The sequence below is a fragment of the Tamandua tetradactyla genome, chromosome 2 (assembly GCF_023851605.1).
Source record: "Tamandua tetradactyla isolate mTamTet1 chromosome 2, mTamTet1.pri, whole genome shotgun sequence".
In the NCBI taxonomy this organism is placed as follows: Eukaryota; Metazoa; Chordata; class Mammalia; order Pilosa; family Myrmecophagidae; genus Tamandua; species Tamandua tetradactyla.
The window spans coordinates 16,241,454-16,263,501 of NC_135328.1; the positions used below are offsets into that span (position 1 = coordinate 16,241,454).

At 45.3% G+C, this 22,048-nt stretch overlaps 1 protein-coding gene across 1 annotated transcript in view; it reads left to right on the plus strand.

Moving 5' to 3' along the window:
• Positions 1-12,671, plus strand: part of COL15A1 (collagen type XV alpha 1 chain) — a 104,720-nt gene extending 92,049 nt beyond the window's left edge. The window contains exons 35-41 of the mRNA XM_077140205.1: positions 3,306-3,370; positions 4,750-4,878; positions 5,065-5,124; positions 5,840-5,899; positions 9,342-9,527; positions 10,479-10,594; positions 11,578-12,671. Coding sequence (XP_076996320.1) covers positions 3,306-3,370; positions 4,750-4,878; positions 5,065-5,124; positions 5,840-5,899; positions 9,342-9,527; positions 10,479-10,594; positions 11,578-11,791 — 830 coding nt within the window. The 3' untranslated portion in view covers positions 11,792-12,671. The remainder of the gene's footprint in view (positions 1-3,305; positions 3,371-4,749; positions 4,879-5,064; positions 5,125-5,839; positions 5,900-9,341; positions 9,528-10,478; positions 10,595-11,577) is intronic.
• Positions 12,672-22,048: the final 9,377 nt, after the last annotated feature.

Sequence of the window (22,048 nt, forward strand, 5' to 3'; positions counted from 1 at the left end):
CTACATAAGTTATATTAGGAAATGCACTAGTCAAAATATAAATTTTGTATCAAATAAACATTTTTTGCTTGTCTCACACGTATGTTAAAGTTTTAAAATATTAGTTACCATCTATTTTCAACACCCTGCAGTATTGACATTCCTTTGTTCTTCCTCATGCAAAAACATTCTTAAATTTGTGCTGTGTTTTAACTATGTTAAAATTAAGCTATGTTTGACTTTTAAGCTATGTTTAACTATAATTAAGCTATGTTTAACTATGTTAAATTAAGCTATGTTTGACTTTTTGTGGAATTGCCAAAGTCTTTCCAAAGTGGCTGCCACATTTTGCATTCGTACCAGGAGCGTGTGAGGGTTTCAATTTCTCCCCATCCTTGTCAACACTTGTTATTGTCTGCCTTTTTGAACACAGTCATCTTAGTGGGTGTGAAACAGTAGCTCATGGTGGTTTTTGTTCTCATTTCCCTGATGGCAAATGATGCTGAGCATCTTTTCATGAGTGGGTGCAACCTTCTTGATTGCTCTGTTGGTCTCTGGGCCCTAGAAACTTGAGGACTTGGCTTAAAGACCGGCATTGATTCTGCTGCTCTGTGTAAAATTCCCTCTCCAAGGGGTGAACCCCTGAAGTCTCAGCTCCTCAAATGCAAAATGAGTGAACTAGAGGACAATCTCCACACACTGAACATTTACAGAGAGCTGGGGACTCTTGCTTGTGGCTTCACTGACATGAATTTATTGAATACTTCCACCAGCCCTTCAAGGAAAGTGTTAGCATCCTCATTTGCAAATGAGGAAAGTGAGACTGCAGGACATTTAGGAACCTTTCTGAGGTCACACAGCCAAAAGGTGGTGCCCAGAGGCTCAGGACTCAGATCAGCACAACTCCAAGGCAGGTGTTCTTTCCACCACCTGCATTCTGGGAAATAGTAGTAGTAGCTACACTGACATCAGTGTCGTTTGGGTTGGGATGAGTTGGGTGTGATGGAAGCATAAAGAAGGAAGTGGCCTGCAGTGTCTGGGGGCTTTACAGGGGAGATGATTTGGGAGCTGAGGCTTTGGCTTAGTCAAGGATATTTTGCCTCAAGTGAAAGGGATATTTATTGGATGTGAAGAGGGGGTTGTCAGAGTCTTCCTGGGCTGCTGTAACAAGTGCCAAAACTGGGTGGCTTACCACAACAGAAATGTCTCCTCTCACAGTTCTAGAGGCTGGGACATTGAAAACCACAGTGTTGGCAGGGCCATACTCCCTGTGAAGCCTCTAAGGGACAAGTCTCCTTGTCTCGTCCAGCTCCTGGTGGCCCCAGGTGCTCCTTGGCTTGCAGCATCAGTCCAGTCTCTGCCTCTGTCTTCACATGGCTGTCCTCCCCTTGTGCCTGTGTCCCTCTACTTTTGAGGATACCAGTCGAATTGGATTTAGGGACCACCCTAATCTAGCATGACCTCATCTTAATGTAACTAATTACATCTGCGAAAACCATATTGTTAAATAAGATCACATTCGAGGATCCAGATAAACATGAATTTTGGGGGGACACTAGGCAACTGAGTAGAGGAGAGAACCAATGGCAGGGCAGACTTGCAGCTGAACCTCACCATGAGACAGAACCAGGGACTCTCAGTATCTCCTGTCTCAGCTTCTGTCTGTGAGCCAGCTTCCTACTTCCTCGCTCCAGACCACATCCTCTACATGGTGGGAAATATGGCTACTGGCCACTCAGAATTTCTGCCATCAGCTGGAGAGCTTGGTCTTTCTCAGCTTTAGCTTTGAAAGTCTTGGGGTGAGGCTATTCCTGGAAGAGGACTCCAATTGGCTTGTCTCAGGTCAAGTGCCCATCCTTGGAACATCACCTGCGGCCAGGAGATGGGATCAAATGAGAGTATGGCAGTTCCTTCTGGAACCAAATAGTGGTAGAGGTGAAGGAGGACCTCCTAAGAGCAGGGAAGGAGGGTATTGGTCTGACATAGGAAGAAGATGCCTGGAAAATAAAATCATGGACGTTCACACAGTCTTGAAGGAGGGACACTTCAAGATGAGGGCAGAATGCAGAGAACTTATTGCCCGTAGTAGCACTGTATTGTGTGTGTGGGGGCGGGGGGTGGGGGGTGGGCAGAACTCCTTGCACTGTGGAGTAAGGATTACTCTTACATAATGTAGAGCAATTCACAGTGTACAAAACCCTCTCATGTCCATTATCCCACTTAATTCTTCCCAGAAACCCTGGGAGGGAGATGAGATGGATATCACTATATAATGTATTTTGTGGATTAAGCCACTAAATCTCAGAGTGCTTGAGAGCCCTGTGCAAAGCTGCAAATGCTAGTTAAGATGCATGGCTGGGTTCCAAAGCCAAGTCCTCTGAGTCCGTGTCTACAAGATATTCACCGTCCATGTGGATTTTTAAGTCCTGTGTGGGCACTGCAGACTTGCATGCAGTGACTGGAAGAATCGCATACAGTCATTTTACTTGGAGTTGTGAAAACATCCTTAACCAAACCAAGAACTCCACAGTATTCTTGGAAGACAGGGGATTAGAGAAGTAGAAAGAGAGCAGAGCAGTGATTGTAATCATGCTTCTCTATGTTTGCCTGAAATAAGGGCTTTTCAGTGGGGTAATCATGGGTGCCTACAGAGCTCAAAAAAATGCCCTTAAGGATCTGTCATTCCTTCTCAAGTTTTATGGAGAAGTGTGTGTGTGTGCGCGCACGTGCGTGCAAATGCACAAGAATTTCTTAGGGTGAGGGCAGTAGCTTTGATCAGATTTTTTAAAGCACCATGGCTCTTTAAAAGTTAGGAATCCCTGGTCAAATATAGTAAAATTTGCAAAGCACACTCATAGTTTATGTTTCACTACATTCTCACTGGTTCAGGGATGAAGAAATGTCTGCTGACCTTTCACAGATGAGGAAACTGAGGTTCAGAGAGCTGGCTGTTTATCTCAGAGCCGACAGTTCCTGTTTGTGAACCTGCTTCCTCTGCTCAATGCTTGTCTCTTGGGGGAACTAAGTGGTATTGGCCAAGACACTTTTGGCCAATAAGTGACATAAAATTCAACTCAAGTGACAACAAAGAGAGGTCTTCACTTGTAAAACAAGAAAGTCTTAGGAATGGGGCTTGATCAGCTAGGCTGCAGTCAAGGCCCCTAGCTCTTCCCCAAACCAGCCAGTGTCACCTGGGAACTAGGTCAGAGCCACGTGCTGGGTCCAGAGCTTTCCAGGTGCCGCTGCAAAGGGAGCGTGGGGTCGTGTGCCTGAGAAGCGTTGCAGAGAGCATGTCTTTATAACTTCTCCTCTCTGCTTTGTCTTAGCTGTGGCACTTCCCGGTCCCCCCGGCCCTCCAGGACAGCCAGGACTTCCTGGATCCCGAAACCTGGTCAGTGTCATTTTATCACTGTGCAGTTGTCGTTCTGCTTTGGGATGGATTCTCCAGAAATTCCAACTCTGGTGTTTAGGGGGCTGGCAGGCCTTTTATTTTGGCATTGGCCTCCTTGACAGTAGAATGAGTGTAATCCCACAAACATTAAAGCATATTTATTATCTTTATTTATTCTGACAAGACATGGAACACAAGATCATTTATTATCTACGTTCCACCCTTCTAACCCTTAATTGAAGAAGCTATAACAAGAACCAATCAATCACATCATAGCAAGAAATAGCAACAGAGTCACATCAGTTCCCTGTGCTGGTCAGATGTCCCCAGGGGAATTTAGCACTTCTCTCCTCTGCCCAAGGACACATCTTGTATATTTGCAACCCTGCAGACCATTGGAGCAGGGTATAGCACTCGGGGATCATTATAATCCACACAAAGGTGAATAAATACCTTACAAGGATTCAAGAGTCCTAGGAAATCCCTTTGATCTTTTGCTGGATTCTAGACAGAAAGTTGTGGTTGCTCAAAGAAAGAACTCCCCAGCAGATGATGGAATTTGAGGCTTGGCCACTTTGGAGGCTGTCTAAGTCATTTTGATGGACAAGCTCATTATCTTCAAGGCTAGATGAAAATTAATATTTCCAGGCAGGCTACAGTGGCTCAGCAGGCTGAGTTTTCGCCTGCCATGCCAGAGAGCCGGGTTCGATTCCTGGTGCCTGCCCATGCAAAAAAAAAAGATATTTTCAATAATTTTTCTCAGTTGAAATTTAAAAAAAAAAACCTCTTGGCTGATATTTCTTTGAGATTGGATGCTATTTAATGGATTTTTGCAGCTCCTACATCTGCTTCTAGGTATACAGATATGGCTGTCTAATCTTTGGCCGTTTTCTAGACAGAGCAATTATAGACCACTGTTTTCTATCAAGTATTTAGCGTTGTCACCACCCAACTCAGCACAAGACTTCACGACTCACGTTCACGTGCTTGCATTTCTTATTTCAAATGAAAACAGATTAGAAGCTCTTTAAGGAACAGCATGAGGTGACCATTTTAAATGTTAGTGCCACCAAGCTGTTTAAAAAATGGAAGTGGACAAACTTACTGATGATTTCATTCATCCCCAAACCCAAAGAAGTCTCTACTTGCAATTTTTAAATATCTTTATATTCATCAAAAATTATCTGCTATGTCTTAATTCATTTATTGTCCTTTAAATCTGTGTTTCTTTATCTCTGGCTATGAATGGGGTTCTAAATCTTCGTATGGCGCAATGAGCGTTTTAATTGAATATGAGGAGATGGCTCGTATTTGACTTTATTTTAAGCTGCTGCTCTAATGATAACTGCGATGTTTGTAATTCAAAAATGGTCTGACAGGTCACAGCATTCAGCAGCATGGATGACATGCTGCAGAAAGCACATCTGGTTATAGAAGGAACGTTCATCTACCTGCGGGACAGCATGGAATTTTTCATACGCGTCCGAGATGGGTGGAAAAAATTACAGGTAATTCTTACATTTCCTTCCACAGAACGGCCTCCCAATACCTTCTAAAAATAGTAACCTGCTCTTTAAGAAGAATAATTGTTGTTATTAAAAATAATAACCTGTAAAATGCCATTTTTCTGCTTAGAAAACAGGCAAATGGTTCCTAGTAGGGGTTTCATTTTCAACGTACTGTTTTCCTTACAGCTGGGGGAACTGATCCCCATTCCTCATGACAGTCCCCCGCCGCCCGCGCTTTCCCACAACGTGAGTAGTTTCCAGGCCTTGTGGCTCCTTCCTTTACTGGGACCCCCTTGGTATCTAGCACCGAACTCTCCAAATTCTGCAGAGCCAGCTCAGCGATCTGAGAGCTGGGGGAAGTCCAGAGGTTACCAGTTGGCAACAGAATGTTCTTACAAAGTGGGTTGGGGGAGAGCTGGACTCACAGGCCAGAGATCAGCTGCTCTCAGGTAGTGGCTGAAACCTCCAAGCATGGGGCTTCCCCTCTCCCAGCCTCAGTTTACTCATCTGTGAAATCGTTGGTTAACATAAGCAATCTAGAAGAGCTCTTTAATTTTTTGGCATTCTGAGACTGCTTTACCTGACAAGAACATCAGCAAATCACCCTGACCATTTTTAATCTTACAACAACCCCAGGAGGTGGTTACTTTCATTCCCGTTTTGCTGATGGGGAAACTGAGGCTCTGAGGAGACTTGCTCTATTAAGCAAACCAGTTGGCCATAAATGCGGGTCCCCTGAGTTTCTTGGTTTGGTGCTCTTCCTAAAAGACTTGACAACATTCCCTCCCTTTCCAGGAATAGTCGTTTTACTTAAGTATGAAACTCTTCATAGTTAATAGTGGCCTAAAGACTTGGACAAACTTTTCAAAGCGTCTTCTGAAGAAATATTGCACTTGCAGCTCAACGCACTCTGACTAACAGACTGAATGCGCATGCAGAACCATTTGTTTTTCTCTTACAGCCACATCAGCCTCAGCCTCCACTGATGCCTGTTTTAAGTGCCAGTTATGAGAAGCCTGCGGTAAGTACACGTCGTGCATTCACTCTGCAAACACCTAGTGTCTGCTATGGGCCTGTCTCGTGTTTGGCACACAGTTCCTACCCACAAGACCCTTACAGACCAGCAAGCGAGGCAGTTACAGCGCAGTGTAACAAGTTGTTTGGGCTAGGTGAGCACAGGCTGCTGGGGTGGCCAGGAGGAGTTTTCTAATCCAACACTGGTAGGTCAGAGAAGTCTGCCTGGAGGAGGTGACCTCCAGGTTAAGACCAAAAGGACAATCAAGAACAAGAGCAAACCAAGTAGTAGGAAGAGGGTGGGAATTATAGGTGGAGGGGCCATGGACAGTGGCAGGTAAGGGGAAGCACTATCATTGTGAGTATTTCTACATAACCAAGGAGCAGATCTCAAGGCAGAGAAAGGAGAAGTCTAATATGCATGGGTCAGCAAGAGCCTTTGGACATCAATCTAAGGACTCTGAGCTTTAGCCAGGGGGCAGTGGGGAGCAACTGAAGGATTTTAAACTGGAAGAGGGTAGGATAAGATGGGCATATCGGAAATTACGTTGAATACGATGTGCATGGCTTGGAGAGGACAGGGCCAGGGCCAGCCAACCAGTTAGAAGTCCACTGTGTTCTGGACCAAGATCACAGCAGTGAAAGTGGAGAGAAGTGGGTAGATTGGAGAGAAGTTGAGACAGGAGTGACAAATTTGGTCCTTGACTGGGTGTTGGGCAGTGAGGATGAGCAAGAGGTCAGGAACCGTGTCCAGGCTTCTGTGTGGTTAGTTGGGTGGGGAGAGTTTCCTTCCCAGGGATCATTTTGTAGCCAGGAAGAGCAACCTGCACTCTATTCCTCCACTAGCTTACATGGGGGAAAACGTGTACAGATAGCTAAAGGAACCTCATGGAGCTTGATTTCAGGAAGCACGACCAGCCTTTGGACTCTTGTCCCTTCTATTAGTGGGCTCCACTGTCTCTGGGTTCTGGGAAGGTTTTTCTCCCTGCCTCCCCTACCCTAACACATAGATGCAGGTAGCATCAGTTTGCCCATAGCTGGCCCAGCTCTATGTGACTTTACAGCCACAGGGCGCAGTACTACCTGACTCAATTCAGAGTCTTGGGAGACCAGTTGTATAGGTCAGCTGGGACCAATTGCTCACTTCTAGCCCAATCAAGGGTAGCCGGAGGGTAAGATTGGATGGCATAGGCTGCTCCTTTTAGTATAAGCCGTGATGGCACTCTTAAAGGATAAAGCATAAGAATATTTCCTGTAATGCTGACATTCCCCAAGAAGGAGCACACATGGGGCACGACCAGTCTGAGGTGCCTGTAGGCCATCTGGGTGGGGACCACCAGGAGGCAGTAGGATGTGGAAGTCCAGAACCATGCAGGGGGTGTGGTCTGGGGATACAGACTTTGGAGTCTTCTGGAGAGCGATGGTGACGGAAGTGGTGGAGGCGGGTAGGATGCCTCAAAGAGAATCGATCCAGTGAAAAGAGATTAGACCATAAGGAACAAAATCCAAAAGGGAACTGATGAAGCAATATGAGAATGGAACTGAGAAGACAGCCAAAAAGGAAGAAAAGATGCCACACGACGTCATCACCAACAGCGTCAGATGCTGCCAGGCAGACCACAGAAAGAGCTAAAAGTGTCCTTCAAATTTAGGAACTAGAGAAAAGCATTTCGGCAGACTCGAGGGACACCGCTGAGGTAAAAAAGCAATATGGATTCATTGTAGAAAATATGACAATGCTTACAAGAAAGAAGAAGAAAATAACCGATCACCTGGATCTCTGCTGAAACTACAACCATCCCCAAAAATAACCATTTGAACATGTTGGTGGTTGTGAATTTATTGTTTTCATAAAAATGATACATATTCATTATAAAAATGTTCCAATAATTAGAGAAATACAAACATGATAGCAAAAAAAGCCCCAGATCCTGTCATTCAGATATAACCATCACTGCAGGCATTTCTCTGTGCATCTCTTAAAAAGGGGGGATGGGAGCGGGGAAGAATTAGTGGTGTGGGGTGGGGCAGAAGCCCTGCCCTCCCTGCCACACCTCCCCTGGTGTTCCCCAGAGTCTCCACCTGTAGTGTGGAGACCTCTTTTCTGTAGAACCCTGCTGGACACAGGTTGGAGGGTGGTGAGACCAGAGGGCCCTGTGACTTGGATGCCAGAATCTCCAGATGCCCAAGAGGGCATCACACAGGGTGGGGGGCGGGGGGAGCTGTAGAGCTGATCAGTAAGGCTGGGGTCCATCCATGGGGGTGAAAGTCTGGTCATCTGGGAGGGCCCTGGTGAGTGAGGAGCCCTGAGGTCCCCACCCTGTCCTGTCATCTGGGAATGTTCTCAGCTCCTTTCACATTTTGCTTCCTTGGGGATCGATGCTCTTCTCCTGCCCGTGCCTGGCCCAGCAGGCAGATAGCTCCACGTAGGTATGGGGTCCTGGACCAGAGCCAGCTTATTCTAATTTGCTAGCTGCTGGAATGCGACATACTAGAAACAGAATGGCTTTTATAAGGGGGAATTTATTAGGTTGAAAGTCCACAGGTCTAAGGCCATGGAAATGCCCCAATTAAATCAAGTCTATAAAAATGTCCAAATGAAGGCACCAACCAGAGGTTACCTTCAGTCAAGAAATAGCATTGAATTTCAGGGTTTCTCTCTCAACTGGAAAGGCACATGGTGAATGTGGCAACGTCTGCTTGCTTTCGCTCCAGGCCTCTTGTTTCATGAAACTCCCTGGGGACATTTTCTTTCTTCAACTCCAAAGGTTTCTGGCTGCGTGGGCTCTCATGGATCTCGTGGCTCTAAAACTTTCCAAAATGGTTTCCTCTTTTAAAGGATTCCAGTAAAACTAATCAAGACCCACCTGGAATGGGTGGAGTCACATCTCCCTCTTAGCAAGGCTTAATACCCACAGGTGGATGTGTCTCATCTCCGTGGAGAGAATTTAATCAAGATTCCATCCTACAGTAATAGGGATTAAAAAAAACTGCTGCCTCCACAAAATGGATCAGGATTAAAACATGGCTTTTCTACGGCACATAATCCTTTCAAACTGGCACACAGCTTAAAACACACACAGGGCTGGGGACAGACTCAGAGGTTTCCCCTAATGCCTGGACAGCAGGATTCAGATCTCCAAAGCACTTTATTTGGTCCAGGCAGTGTTTTGTTTTGTTTTGCCCTATAAGGAAGCCATCTCTACCAAGTAGAGCTGTTGAGAATGAAACGGGCTGCTTTGGGAGACCGTGAGTTCTCCTTCACTAGAGATGGTCAAGCAGAGGCTGAAATCCCACGCCAGCTAGAGGTTTAATAAGACGACCTCTGACATGCCTTCCCTCCTAAAGAGTCTGGGTTCTTAGGAGGAGTGTGAGATGATGATGGGGGTTGGAGTTTGCCTTCAGCCCTTTTAATGACAGGATCATTGATCTCACTTAACTTTTTGTAGCTGCACTTGGTCGCTCTGAACATGCCGTTTTCTGGGGACATCCGAGCTGATTTCCAGTGCTTCCAGCAGGCCAGGGCTGCAGGATTGTTGTCTACCTACCGAGCATTCCTATCCACCCATTTGCAAGATCTCTCCACGGTCGTGAGGAAAGCAGAGAGATACAGCCTTCCGATAGTGAACCTCAAGGTAAAGATACATTCCCCGTGTCTTCTATACAACTTTGATCTCCCTTCCCAGGGACTGATGGAGGTTGTTTCTGCAGAACATCATAAGTGTGCTGGCTCAAGGCTGTGTGACTTTGGGCAAGTTGCTTTCCCTCTCTGGACCTCACTTTTTCTATATTTACAGTGGCCCTTCCTTTTTGGCTGGTTTGTGACTTTGGAGCAGACAGGAGGGGTGAGAATCACCCCTTTCATTCATATAGTTTTGCTTTGTTTGTATATCTGTTACCTTAATAGATACCTTTAATAAAAAATGATCAGATTATCAGATAAGGAAACTGAGGTTCAGAGGAAGACAGCAGTTTGGTCAGCATCCCTGCAGATTAAGATTAGGTTCCCTGAGTCCCAGGCCTAGGTCTCTGGGGCCTGCCCAGGGAGGCCTTCTACAGGCTATCTGCCAACTGACCCTGGAGAACAGGCTGCGAATGCTAATCTCAGGACCCAGGCATTGGGCCCTGCCCCCCAGTTCAGGCTCTCTGCACTTCTAGGCTGGCAAAGCCTGGCAAATATTTCTCTGCCCCTCATTTGCTGGAGAGGTGGGGCCTTATGAAATTCTTCAGTTATACTGTGAAAGCAGCCACCTCCTTCCAGGCTCCAGACTCCCGTTTCCCAGTTGGGATATGAACAACAATAAAATAAAGACCTAAGCCGCACTTTTGATGGGGAGGAGCCTAACACAAACATGTCATCAGAGAACTTACTCTCGAAAAATAAGGCAGGAAAATCAGAAGGGTTTGAGGATGGATTCTCAAATCAGACACCAAATATGTCCCGAGTTCCCTTTCTGTCCAGGCTTTTGGTTGGGACTAGGGGCTTAGGTGTGACGTGGCCTATGGGACTTAAAGAATAAGTGAAGAGCTCATCCATTTGCCGGCTGATGGTGTAGAGATTATGATGTGATATTTTGTCTCCACAGGGCCAAGTGCTTTTTAATAACTGGGATACAATTTTTTCTGGCCATGGAGGCCAGTTCAACACGCATGTGCCTATATACTCCTTTGATGGCCGAGACGTAATGACAGATCCTTCTTGGTAAGTGGAATTGAGAGCCCTAGCAGTATATAGTGTGAAAGACAGTTTTAGGAGACATCCTAACAATGGGATGCCTTCATCAGCTGTCCTCTGGGATTACGCCAGCATAGAGCCTCAGAGAGGCAGCCGCAGGCTATGGGAAGTGCCTTAGCCTTGAAACCAGGAGACTTGGGTCCAGTAGCTCAGTATGGGAGTGGACAAGGGCCTTCCACTTTCTGAGTCTCAGCAGCCTTGCCTGGCAAATGGGTACAATAACCCTATGTATGGCTTAAGGATTACTGTGAGAAGAAAATGAGTATGTGTGAGAACATCTAGCATGCAGTAGGTACTTAATAAGTGGTAAGTGATATGTCCTCTGGTATTCAGAAACCCTGTTCTGTGCGTTGTCCTCCAATACTTTAAAAATTATGTGTGCTTTTCCCAATAGGGCAATTCCACCAACCTTCCCTGGGGGCCTGGTCTAAGGCAGGCCTGAAATGCATGGCAATAGGCCTACACGGTCAAGCCCTTGAGTGACTCAGTCTATGGGGCAGACAGATAGACACGAGCTGCAGTCCTAGACAGAATACTGTTGTTAGAAAATGGAGACGCATTATAGGACAGGAGCACAGAGGAAATGTCCATTGTTTTGGGGGGGGCAAAGATCAGAGAAGGCTTCATGCGAGAAGAGGCATCTCCTGGACTTTGAAGGATAAGAAGATGAAAATGGAAGTGAGGCTTTCCCAGACCAGGGGACCTCAGAGCAAGCTTTCAGATTCACGAACGCCAAGGGGATGACTGGGGAACAGCTATAGCCGCATGTGGGCGGAACACTGTATCTAGAGAGTTGGAAAAGAGCAATGAGGATAGAGAAGTCGTTTAGGGTCAGGTTGTGGAGGTGAGGGAGTTTGAACTCGATTCCTTGGACTTAGGCCATTTCGCTCACCAAGATTTATGATCCCGGTATTGTTTCAAAATGTAACGTGATAAAATTTGCTCCATAGGCCCCAGAAGGTTGTTTGGCATGGCTCCAGCCCCCATGGAGTGCGCCTTGTGGATAACTACTGTGAAGCGTGGCGAACCGCGGGCATGGAGGTCACGGGATTCGCATCTCCACTGAGCACGGGGAAGATTCTGGACCAGAAAGCATATAGCTGTGCTAACAGCCTAATCGTCCTGTGCATCGAGAACAGTTTCATGACAGACGCGAGGAAGTAACCACCTTCCAGTGATTCTTAAGAATTTTCCCAATTTTCTTATGTGAAAAGTTGACACTGAAATGTTAAAAAAGTGTTTAAATGTTGTAAATATTACAGTTTTTTATTACACATTCGTCACGTCAGCAACCAAAGAGAACATACCTCAGTATACTCAAAACCGAAGACATAGGGGACTCAGATCAAAGACAATGTCTGATCCGTATGTTGGTGCTGGATTCTGTGGGAAAATCCACGCAGTGTGACGGAAAGGCTTTCCCACGCAGGTTAAGAGCAAGTCGAAAACAAAGGCATAGCACTCTGCCCACTGCATCCTTTAGAGTCAGTTCCTCCTTTTTGAAATTGTCGTTGAGTGTAAGATGTCCTTCGTGTTTTCCTACAAATTCATTTTTTAGAAATGTTACCCCTTTCTAAGCTATATGCAGACCGAATGCTTTATTCTTGAACATACATACATCATTTGGAACTGCTGCCCACGCGGAGAAACACAACTACTCAAATGATCCTACTTGTGTTTACTCATATTACCAGACTTCAGTGGGGTTTTTTTTGCCCCTAAAATTTTATTGCCATCATGCTTTAGGAGATTTATATTTTCATATTTTAGTATGGCATCTGTTTATATAACTCTGACTGGCTTGGAAAACCAAACTCCAAATTATCTGAAACTAAAAAACAAACAGCATACCATTATCTTTTCCTTGCCAGCCCCCCACACCGTGATTTTATGGACTTCCCTTTGGCAACTCTTGAAATATAACTGCAACGTTTACTTAAACAAAAAGATCTATAGGGATGAATTTTCTGAGATATGTATATCTTCATGCTGTATGCTTTGATTTTTTTCATGTGAGTGAACATAAAAAGATTTTTTCTGGGTGCTTTCTTCTGTTTGACTTTTTTTTTCCTAGTCCCTTTATTTCCCACTACTGACATGGAAGATGACCAGAATTTCCATTTTAAGTGTACACGTCAGTAGAATTAATTACATTCACAGTGTTGTGCTACCATCTCTGCCATCCATTACAAAGGCCATTTGCTTTTCATAATAACCCTGCAAAGTCAATAGTTTCATCTCCACTGTACAGATGAATAGCACAGTTGAGGCTTGGGAAGGAATTTGCTCCAGAGCACAGGGACAGTGAGGGTGAGTGGCCGGGCTGGTTTCCGACTCGGGATCTGTCTCACCCCAGAGGCCATGCTCCTTCAAAGAAACCACCCACTCAAGGCTGCCTACCAACTCCTCCCTGCCCATGTCCATGACTCTCTGGCTGGTGGTTTCACCCTGTTGGAGAAATGTAAGCACCAGGCATCTGGCATGCTGGATACCTCCTCCCATTTGGCTGAACTGGTTCAGAAACTTGGCAAAGAATTCACCCTGATCACCCCAAGAGTGGGAAGGAAATTGAGGAGAAAGGAAAAGCCCTCCCTGAGGGCTGCCCTAACTGGAAGCCTGGTGAGAGTCTTCCTGATGAGTCATCGAATGAAGATGGCTATAGTTGGGAAAGGCCGGAGAGCTGGGTTGCTTAAGAATAGCCTACCCACAGAGTGAACAGGCTTGGGGGCCAGGGGCCCTGGTGATGGACAGAAACAGCAGAAGGAGACAGACCAAGAGGCTCCTAAGGTCCTGAAGTGAAAGGCAAGTCCATTTGAGCCTGAGTCCACTGTGGGGTGGGGGGTGGGGCAGACCCCAAAGAAAGAAAGTTCCCTTAGGCTAATCCCTGGAGAGAGAGCTGAGGCTTAGACCCCTCTCCTGTAAATATTCCTTCATGTGCTAGAAGAGGACATCACCGGCCCTTCCAGTCAGTGACACTGAATCCACCCTAACCCCATTCAGATTTAGAATGCAGGTCAAAATCCTGGGCCTGGCATCTAAGACCCTGGACTCAATACTAGGCCCCACATGAGCTTTCTGGTAACATCTCCCAGGCCAAAGGCCATCCGCCTGGTGTCCTCATGCAGACACAAGCAAGCCACAGAGGCCGTGGCAGGAAAGCCTGCATCTCTCTAGGTTGAGCCCATCCTGCCAATAGCCAGGGCAGATTCTGCTTCCTCTGTGATATACCCTTTTCCCCCTGATCCGCCTGCCTTTTGTCATGCATCCTCCTGTGAACATCTGGGGGGTTTACATCTGGACCTTGTCACAGTTGAAAAATGGTGGCAGAAGGATCTCCAAGCTTTCATGTCATCTTCGGGCTTGGAGGCCTTTTGAATGCACCTCCAGGCTGGAAAGAAGACTAACACTCTTAAAGTATATATAATAAGGAGAGGAAGAGATGCTGCAAATCGCTCATCTTTACAAGGCCAGAGGTCTTTTGGATCCTTGCTGGGTCCATATTGCAGACCCTCACGTCGTGAAGGCTGTGGCTCTAAAGTCTCCTTCCAAGCAACAGAATCAGAAGGACAGAAATGGCCACCACATCCATGCCAGAAGCCAGGCCCCGTGAGGTGGCAGAACTTCGGAGAGAGCAAAAGGATTAAGACAGTAGGCAAGGACAGGAAGGGGTGGAACAGCAAAGAAGAAGGTCCAGGAAAATCCTCTTGGCCAGCCTGGACTTGGCCACATCATGGTGGACCCAGGCTCTGCACCCTGAAGGGGTAGAGGAAACAAGGAGGACGGCTTATAGGAGTCACCCTCAAAGCTCCTGCACCCTCTGCAGGTTATAAGGCTCAGACAATGTCATGTGCTTGAATCTGAAGGTAGACCGAGAAGGAGACTGTGGAATCAGTGAGTCAGTAAAGCTGAGTACTTGACTAGACACCCTGCATTAGTCAATAATGGAAATACAGCTCAAATGACATAAACAAACAAAGAAGGAATGGTTGGGCTCAAGAAAAACCCGGAAGGACAGGACAAGGGATCTAAAGACTGTGGCACTGTGGTCACTCGGTCAATTCTCTATTTCTTTCTCTGTGTTGCTTCTGCTTTTCTCTGTATGTGACTTCCTTCCCTCCAACTGAGGAAAAGATTCCTTCAGGCAGGGGCTTGTTGGCAGACAGCTCCAGGCCTACATTACTCCATGGCAGAGTGACTACACTGGAAAGAGAAGACCTTCTCTACCTCGGAGCATATTAATTCTGGGGAAGCGCACCTCCAACTTGTGCTGTGTAGTCATGACTGTGGTGTGGGCTGGGGGGCTGCAAAGATCAGCTAATGGGAAGTGGTAGATTCTCCCACATACAGCTGCAGGGAAGGGTTGAATGGAGGGTATGTTGCGGTGGAATGATAGAGATGAGATCATGCTGGCTTTTAATTCTTAGATAAGGTGTTTGGACTTTATCCTGGAACTGCTGGGGCTTCTTGGTAAGATTTTAAGAAAACAAAAATGCAGTCATATCTGTGCTTCAGAGAGATCAAGCAAAGTTTTATTTACTCATTCATTCAGATACATTTCTTCAGTAATGATTTTGTACCTAGGACCATGTTTGGGTTTGGAGATACAAAGATAAATAATTTTTCAAATCCACCAAGCCATTCCTGATGTCATAGACAGTTTCAACCTTGTAAAAATCTCCTCCTCCCCGCAACTCCTAGAGCCTTGCTAGCGGGACTGGTATAAGTGTGTAATCTCTGCTTCACCAACAGCTGGAAAAAATTTCTGGACACCCACTGAGCTCTTGGGCCCCCAAGACACCTCTAACTCTCCTCAAAGCTGATACCAAGGTGCCCTGACAGCCGCTGGCTGATTTCCTCCTTTGTCTTCCATCTTATACCCCAATTTATAAGACAATTGAACGTAGAAGCAGCTTTGTATGAGTTTGAATTTTGGCTGTGCCACTTAAATCTTAGGCAAGTTATTGAAAATTCCCAAGTTACCAAAACCATTGCTATATTCAATCCTTCCCTCCAGCTTAGTTTCTTCATCTGTAAAATAGGGATAAGTAATGGAGCCTACTCTCCCAGGGAGGTTTTAAGGGTGAACTGGGAAGGGAGTTCTGGCCCCGAGGCAGCAGCTGGTTGGTGTCCCCTCTCGCATCCTGCCCAAGAGTCCTCTTAGGAGGAGCTGGGGGACCCTCTCTAACCTTGATGGAGGAGATCTTCTAACCCGCCTGGTTCCTCTGCAGGGCTGAGACTCTAAGTGCACGCCGGTACAGCTCTGCCCATTGTTGGTGAAATCCCCCAACGGCCCTGGCCTCTGCCTCTCTGCTCATCCTCTCTGTAATCCAATAAATGAAGTGTTATCACCTGGACCACCAGGGCCTCCAGCACTCAGCCCTGGCGCTAGGCTGGATCACTTCTGAGTGACAGGAGTGTGTGCCAGACCACTGCTAAATCATCTGATGATCCCTCTGACTAAGGCTGTCCCGGACCCTGAGTTCCAAGAAGGGCCCCAAATACTCTGCTAGCTGATAAACTGGTAGAAGGAGATTGCCTACCCCACCGCAGTTTCCCTCAGACCTGCTCATTTTCCTCTGGCCCCTCTCAGTGAATGGTTACACCGTCCATCCAGTGGTCTGGGAGTCAGTTACTCATTCATTCGTTCATTCATTCATTCATTCATTCATTCACTAATACAATGACAATACAATAACTGAACGCCTCCTTAGATATAGCAGCAATTATCATGGTGATAATTATCAACTATAAACGAAGTGCGAGGAAGTTCAACAAAGTCTGGATATTTCCATGATAACAACTGTGATTTTTAAAGTGTCGACATATTTTTAAAATATCTGGAGGCATTCTTTCTCTACTGCGTGCATTTGCTCTTTCTCCGTGCTTCTCTTACCCTCTGTAGGACTGCTGCTCACACCCCTGTGCTCACCTCCTGACCTCCAGCTTCTCCCCTCCAGTTTATTCTGTACCCCAGGAAACAGAACTTTCTAGAAAGCCTGCCACAATTCAGTCAGTTTTAGTTCGGGTTCTCCCTGAGATGAGGATTCATTTACAAGGAGTTTATTTGGGAGGCAACCCCAGGAAACACCGGTAGGGGGGCGGGCTCCCCCATGCAAGGCAGCCTTTACAGTTAGTGGGAACCATTTGTGACGTCAGTTGTCCATACTATTGGACGCTGTGGGTCACTAGGTCATACCCTGTGCTTAGGAAATCTGGGAGCCAGTGCAGAACAAGTACCTTAGAGTTTCCAAAGAAGGGGACAAGGGAGCTAGGGAATTTACGCACCAACCCCATCAGTCATTAAATTTTGGTACATCTGGCCAAGAATTGCTCAGGCAGGATGGGCTGAGGCCTCAGAAAAAGCTGTCAGGCAGAGAGCCCACCACTGGTGAGTGCAAGTTGGAAGTCTGCCTGGCAACGGGCAAGTCTGAGGCACGTGGGCTGCCCTATTGGGCGTAGTCTAACAGGAAAGGTACTCAGGCCTTATTTCAAGTTAGCAGTTTGAACTTACAAGAGTGTCCTTTCCTTCCCCAAATCTTATTGAGATGATTAAAACCATAAAAATAGGAAAAGAATCTTCAGCCCTACTGTTAAATGAGGAAGAACAAAATCAAATAGTCAAACACCCTGAGAATTTTCTGGAAGATATAAGCCTGATATGGTTGTGAAAATCTCACAACCCCAGGCCGGACCTGCCTGTGAATCTGTTGGGATGCTGACACCCACAGGGCTGTGCCAGCAGGGCCTGAGGGCACAGACAGGCTGGGGAGCAGCTGGGAAGCACATGGGGATCTACTTACTTGCTGACAGCCCCCAGAGCAGCGACCAGTCCTCTCCAATGTAGACGTTCATATTTATGAATATTAGTATAACAACAAGCATCGGCCACCTGAGGAGATTCAGCAGCCTCAGAGAAAGGATGCCCAGAGGTCAATTGGAACAAATGGCTTTCATTAAAAATAATTGTTACAGAAAAAATAAAATACTTTTTTAAAAAATTCAAATTTGGGTTTTCAGAGAAATTTCAGAGGGTAGAAGGAGCATGGAATGGAATACTAGGTGAACAAGAAAGAGTCCTTGAAGATAAAATGTATGATTGCACGTTCCCTAATAAAACAGAACTACAGCACATATGCTATTGAAAACTGATGCAGTGAATTAACGGGTAAATTCATAAGAACTACTATGATCCTCTCAGAGCACAGAACAAAACTCATGAGATAAAAGACAAGAGAGAGGGAAATATACATCATGTTCCAATATTTCCAGAATGGAGCTGGGAATAAGAAAGAAGAATGGATGAAGACAAGTGTGGTGGATTGAATTGTACACCCCAGTTTGGACATGTTTTTCGTCTTGGTCTGCCTTCTGATGGGGAGGTGGGCCCATCTGATGATGTTACTTTGGTTAAGGTGAGGCCCACCTGAATCAGGGTGGTTTTAAGTCCAGATTACTGGATTCCTTTACAAACCATATGAAATTCAGAATAGAGAGAGAATGCCACACGAAGAAGGAAGTCAAAGAAACCCAAAAGAAGAAAGGAGATGACATTGCCATATGTATCGCCAAGTGACAAAAAAGCTGAGGACCAAGGCTCACCCAGGACGCCACAGTCTTCAGGAAGAAAACATTGCCATAGCGACGCTTCAATTTTGAACTTCTCCTGTCCTCCAAACTGTGAGCCAGTATATTCCCATTGCTAAGTCATCCCATTGTATGGTATTTATTTTAGCAGCCAGGAAAATAAGACAACAAATATTAATGAACAAAGTAATGAAGGAGAACTCTACTGGGCTGAGAGCTTCATCTACAATTGAAACTGTTTGCCAAGTGCTAGGCAGAATTGTTCCAAAAGACCATTCCAAGACAAATATAGCTAAACCAGAATTTCAAAGATAATGTAAAAATTCTACAAACTTCCATCCAGAAAGAAATTCAGATAGACATGGAAATTCTCACTTGCAATATTAAAAGTGACAAGACTGGAGTCTACATAATCCTGTGGATTAAGAATTATTATATTAAAATTCTTCAGCCAGCCAAACTTTCACATATGAGAACTCAAACTTTCAAGTATGAGAGCATAAGAGAGACAGTTTTGGAAATTCCTAGACTCAAAATTATACCACCTGTGCTGGTTTGAAACTATAAAACTAGAAAAGCCATGTTTTAATCTTGATCCAATCTTGTGGGGCCAGACCTATTGTTTAGGGTAGAAATCTTTGATTAGATTACGTCCATGGAGATGTGACATGCCCAATTGGGTGTGGCCTTTGATTAGATGGAGATGTGACTCCACCCACTCAAGGTGGGTCTTGTTTGGTTTACTGCAGTCTTTAAAAGGGGAAACATTTTGGAGGAAGTGACAGAGCCAATAGAGATATGGACATGTGGAGATGCTTGGAGTGCCGACAGAGAGAGCCAATGCCTAGACGTGGACGTTTGGAGATGCACAGCCCAGCAGGCATCACCATGTGCCTTCCCATGAGATACTAAGTAAGCCAGAACCTAGAATGGTATCCTGGAGGAAGTAAGCGAGAGACGCTTAAAGAAGAAACCACTGGCATCAGAAGCTGGAAGCAATGGAACTGGGGACAAGGATCAACAGATGCCAGCCATGTATCTTTCCCTGTGACAGACATTGGCCTTCCTTAAGTCAAGGTATCTTTCTCTGGATGCCTTAAGTTTAGACATTTTTCTGGCCTTAGAACTGTAAACTTGTAACATAATAAATCCCTTTTCAAAAGCCATTCCATCTCTGGTATACTACATTCCAGCAGCATTTAACAAACTAACACACCATCCTTGTACTCCTTCTGAGGAAAAAACTCAGTGAAAGAATTATAAGATAAGAAAATTAATGGACAATTAAGATCTCAAAAAGCAGAGAACATTGTTGTGTTCTAGAAATATGATGAGACGCCATCAGGAGATATTATGGTGACATCTACATCAATGTGTCCCAATATGTAGTATGTGGATTAAGGTGGATTTTATTTTATGTTTTATATACATTTTATTTTATTTTTTAAACATTTTTTATTGTTAAATATAACATATATATAAAAAAAAACAATGATTTTCAAAGTACGCTTCAATAAGTAGATACAGAACAGATTTCCGAGTTGGTATGGGTTACAATTCCACAATTTTAGGTTTTTACTTCTAGCTGCCCTAAGGTACTGGAGGCTAGAAGAAACAGCAGTATAATGATTCGGCACTCGTGTTCATTTGTTAAACCCAACCTTCTCTGTGTAACTCCACCATCATCCTTGGTCTTTGTTCTTTCTCCCACGGGCACCTTCATTTTTATGTGGCCTCTCTGAGGTCACATAAGTTGTGAGTGGCAGAATCTTTTGGAGCTCAAGTCCAGGGCTGTTTCCATCTCAGATCTAGGGGCAGCTCTAAACTCTACCCTCTCTCCTGGCCTCTGGTTAAGTACTAATCCAGTGTCTTCTCAGCTGGAGAGAAAAGGAGCAGACCAGAGAGCCTCAGAGGACCCTGCTGCTGATAGAACATTTAGCCTCTCCTTTCTTCTTCCCTGAGCTATGCCAACCTCTGCCCCTCCACGTGTCTTCATTTCCCAGCTCCTGCGGGTGTAGACACCCAGTTGAGATCAACCTCAACCAAACATCCCAGCTCTGGGGAAGGTAACACAGGGCCTCTTAGCCATCTAAACCTCATTCCAGCATCTCTATTCCTTTTTTTTTTTTTTTCAGTTTTTACTAATAAAACCAATCAACATACAATGTGAGCATTCTTTTTTTCATCACATAGTTGTATATTCATCATCATGATCATTTCTTAGAACATTTGCATCAATTCAGAAAAAGAAATAAAAAGAAAACAGAAAAAAATTTATATATACCATACCCCTTACCCCTCCCTTTCACTGATCACTAGCATTTCAATCTACTAAATTTATTTTAACATTTGTTCCCCCTATTATTTATTTATTTTTAATCCATATGTTTTACTCGTCTGTCAATAAAGTAGATAAAAGGAGCATCAGACACAAGGTTTTCACAATCACACAGTCACACTGTGAAAGCTGTATCATTATACAATCATCTTCAAGACACATGGCTACTACATTTTCAGGCAGTTCCCTCCAGCCTTTCCATTACATCTTGACTAAGAAGGTGATATCTATTTAATGCGTAAGAGTAACCTCCAGGATAACCTCTCAGCTATGTTTGGAATCTCTCAGCCATTGACACTTCATTTTGTCTCATTTCACTCTTCCCCCTTTCGGTCAAGAAGGTTTTCTCAATCCCTTGGTGCTGAGTCCCAGCTCATTCTAGGATTTCTGTCCCGCGTTGCCAGGGAGGTCCACACCACTGGGAGTCATGTCCCATGTAGAGAGGGGGAGGGCAGTAAGTTGGAAGCACTGGTCTTGATAGCTGTTGATAATATGGTTGTAAAATAAGTCCAGATGTTGCCAACTTGTGATGACAAAAAAAAGCTCATGTTTCTTTTAAAACCAAAGTTACAAGTCTGAGCCTCTAGAGGTGAAATTAGCACAGAGCTCAGTCATTTCCTTCCTCAAATATTCTTCAAAATTTCTTCCTGCAAACATTCCAGGGTTGCTTATGTTTGCCTGGGACTTAGTCCTGCTCGTTGTCCACCTGCGGGGACCTCCTGGGAGAAGGGAACTCTGGCATGTCCCTTGCGGCCAGACTCACTCTCCGAGTGTCAGTGGCCCATTGACAGTTAATGGCCAGCTGGTGTTGCTGAACCCGTGGAGGTCTTGAGGAGCTGAGCTCTGACACGATCACCCTGTTCTCGTGGTCCCGCCACCTAAACCACCACAGCTGCCACTGATACAGAGCCCTGCCAGTTCAAGCCATGCTGCTCCCTCAGAGTTCAAGGAAGTGTTACACTAAGAGTGTCTGCAGCAAAACCACCTGATCCCAAGTGTCACAGCTCTTAGATAGTAGAGCATTTTCTGTTCAACTCTACAGTGTAAGTTTCTTCGTGGCATCCCTACAAGCAGGAGGGATGCTGGCTTAGGGGATGAATCTACCATTCATCCTACTCGGTGTCCATATAATATTTCCTGGCCTATAAGGAACATTTTGGGGTTTCAAAAGCAGAGCCTGAGACAAGGATTTGGTGCAGCTGCTCTGAAGAAGCAGGAGTGAGGGAATAGGGAGAGGAAACCAGGAAAAGAGGGAAAAGGTGACTCTGGGTGCATTATTGAGCTCATAACTGTCACCTATAGTTGCTCAGTTGCACCAGGACTTCTGAGAAACATGCAGAACATTACCTGCATGTGCCCACCTAATGGACAGGTGACTGGGGCATTTATTCATGGCTGTCATCCTGCACTGGTTGAAGCAGAGGATGTCACCTCCTCTGCACTTCAGATGCACTTCTGGTCTCTGCTTGCAACTTCTGTTCTCCGCTTGCAAGCCAAGC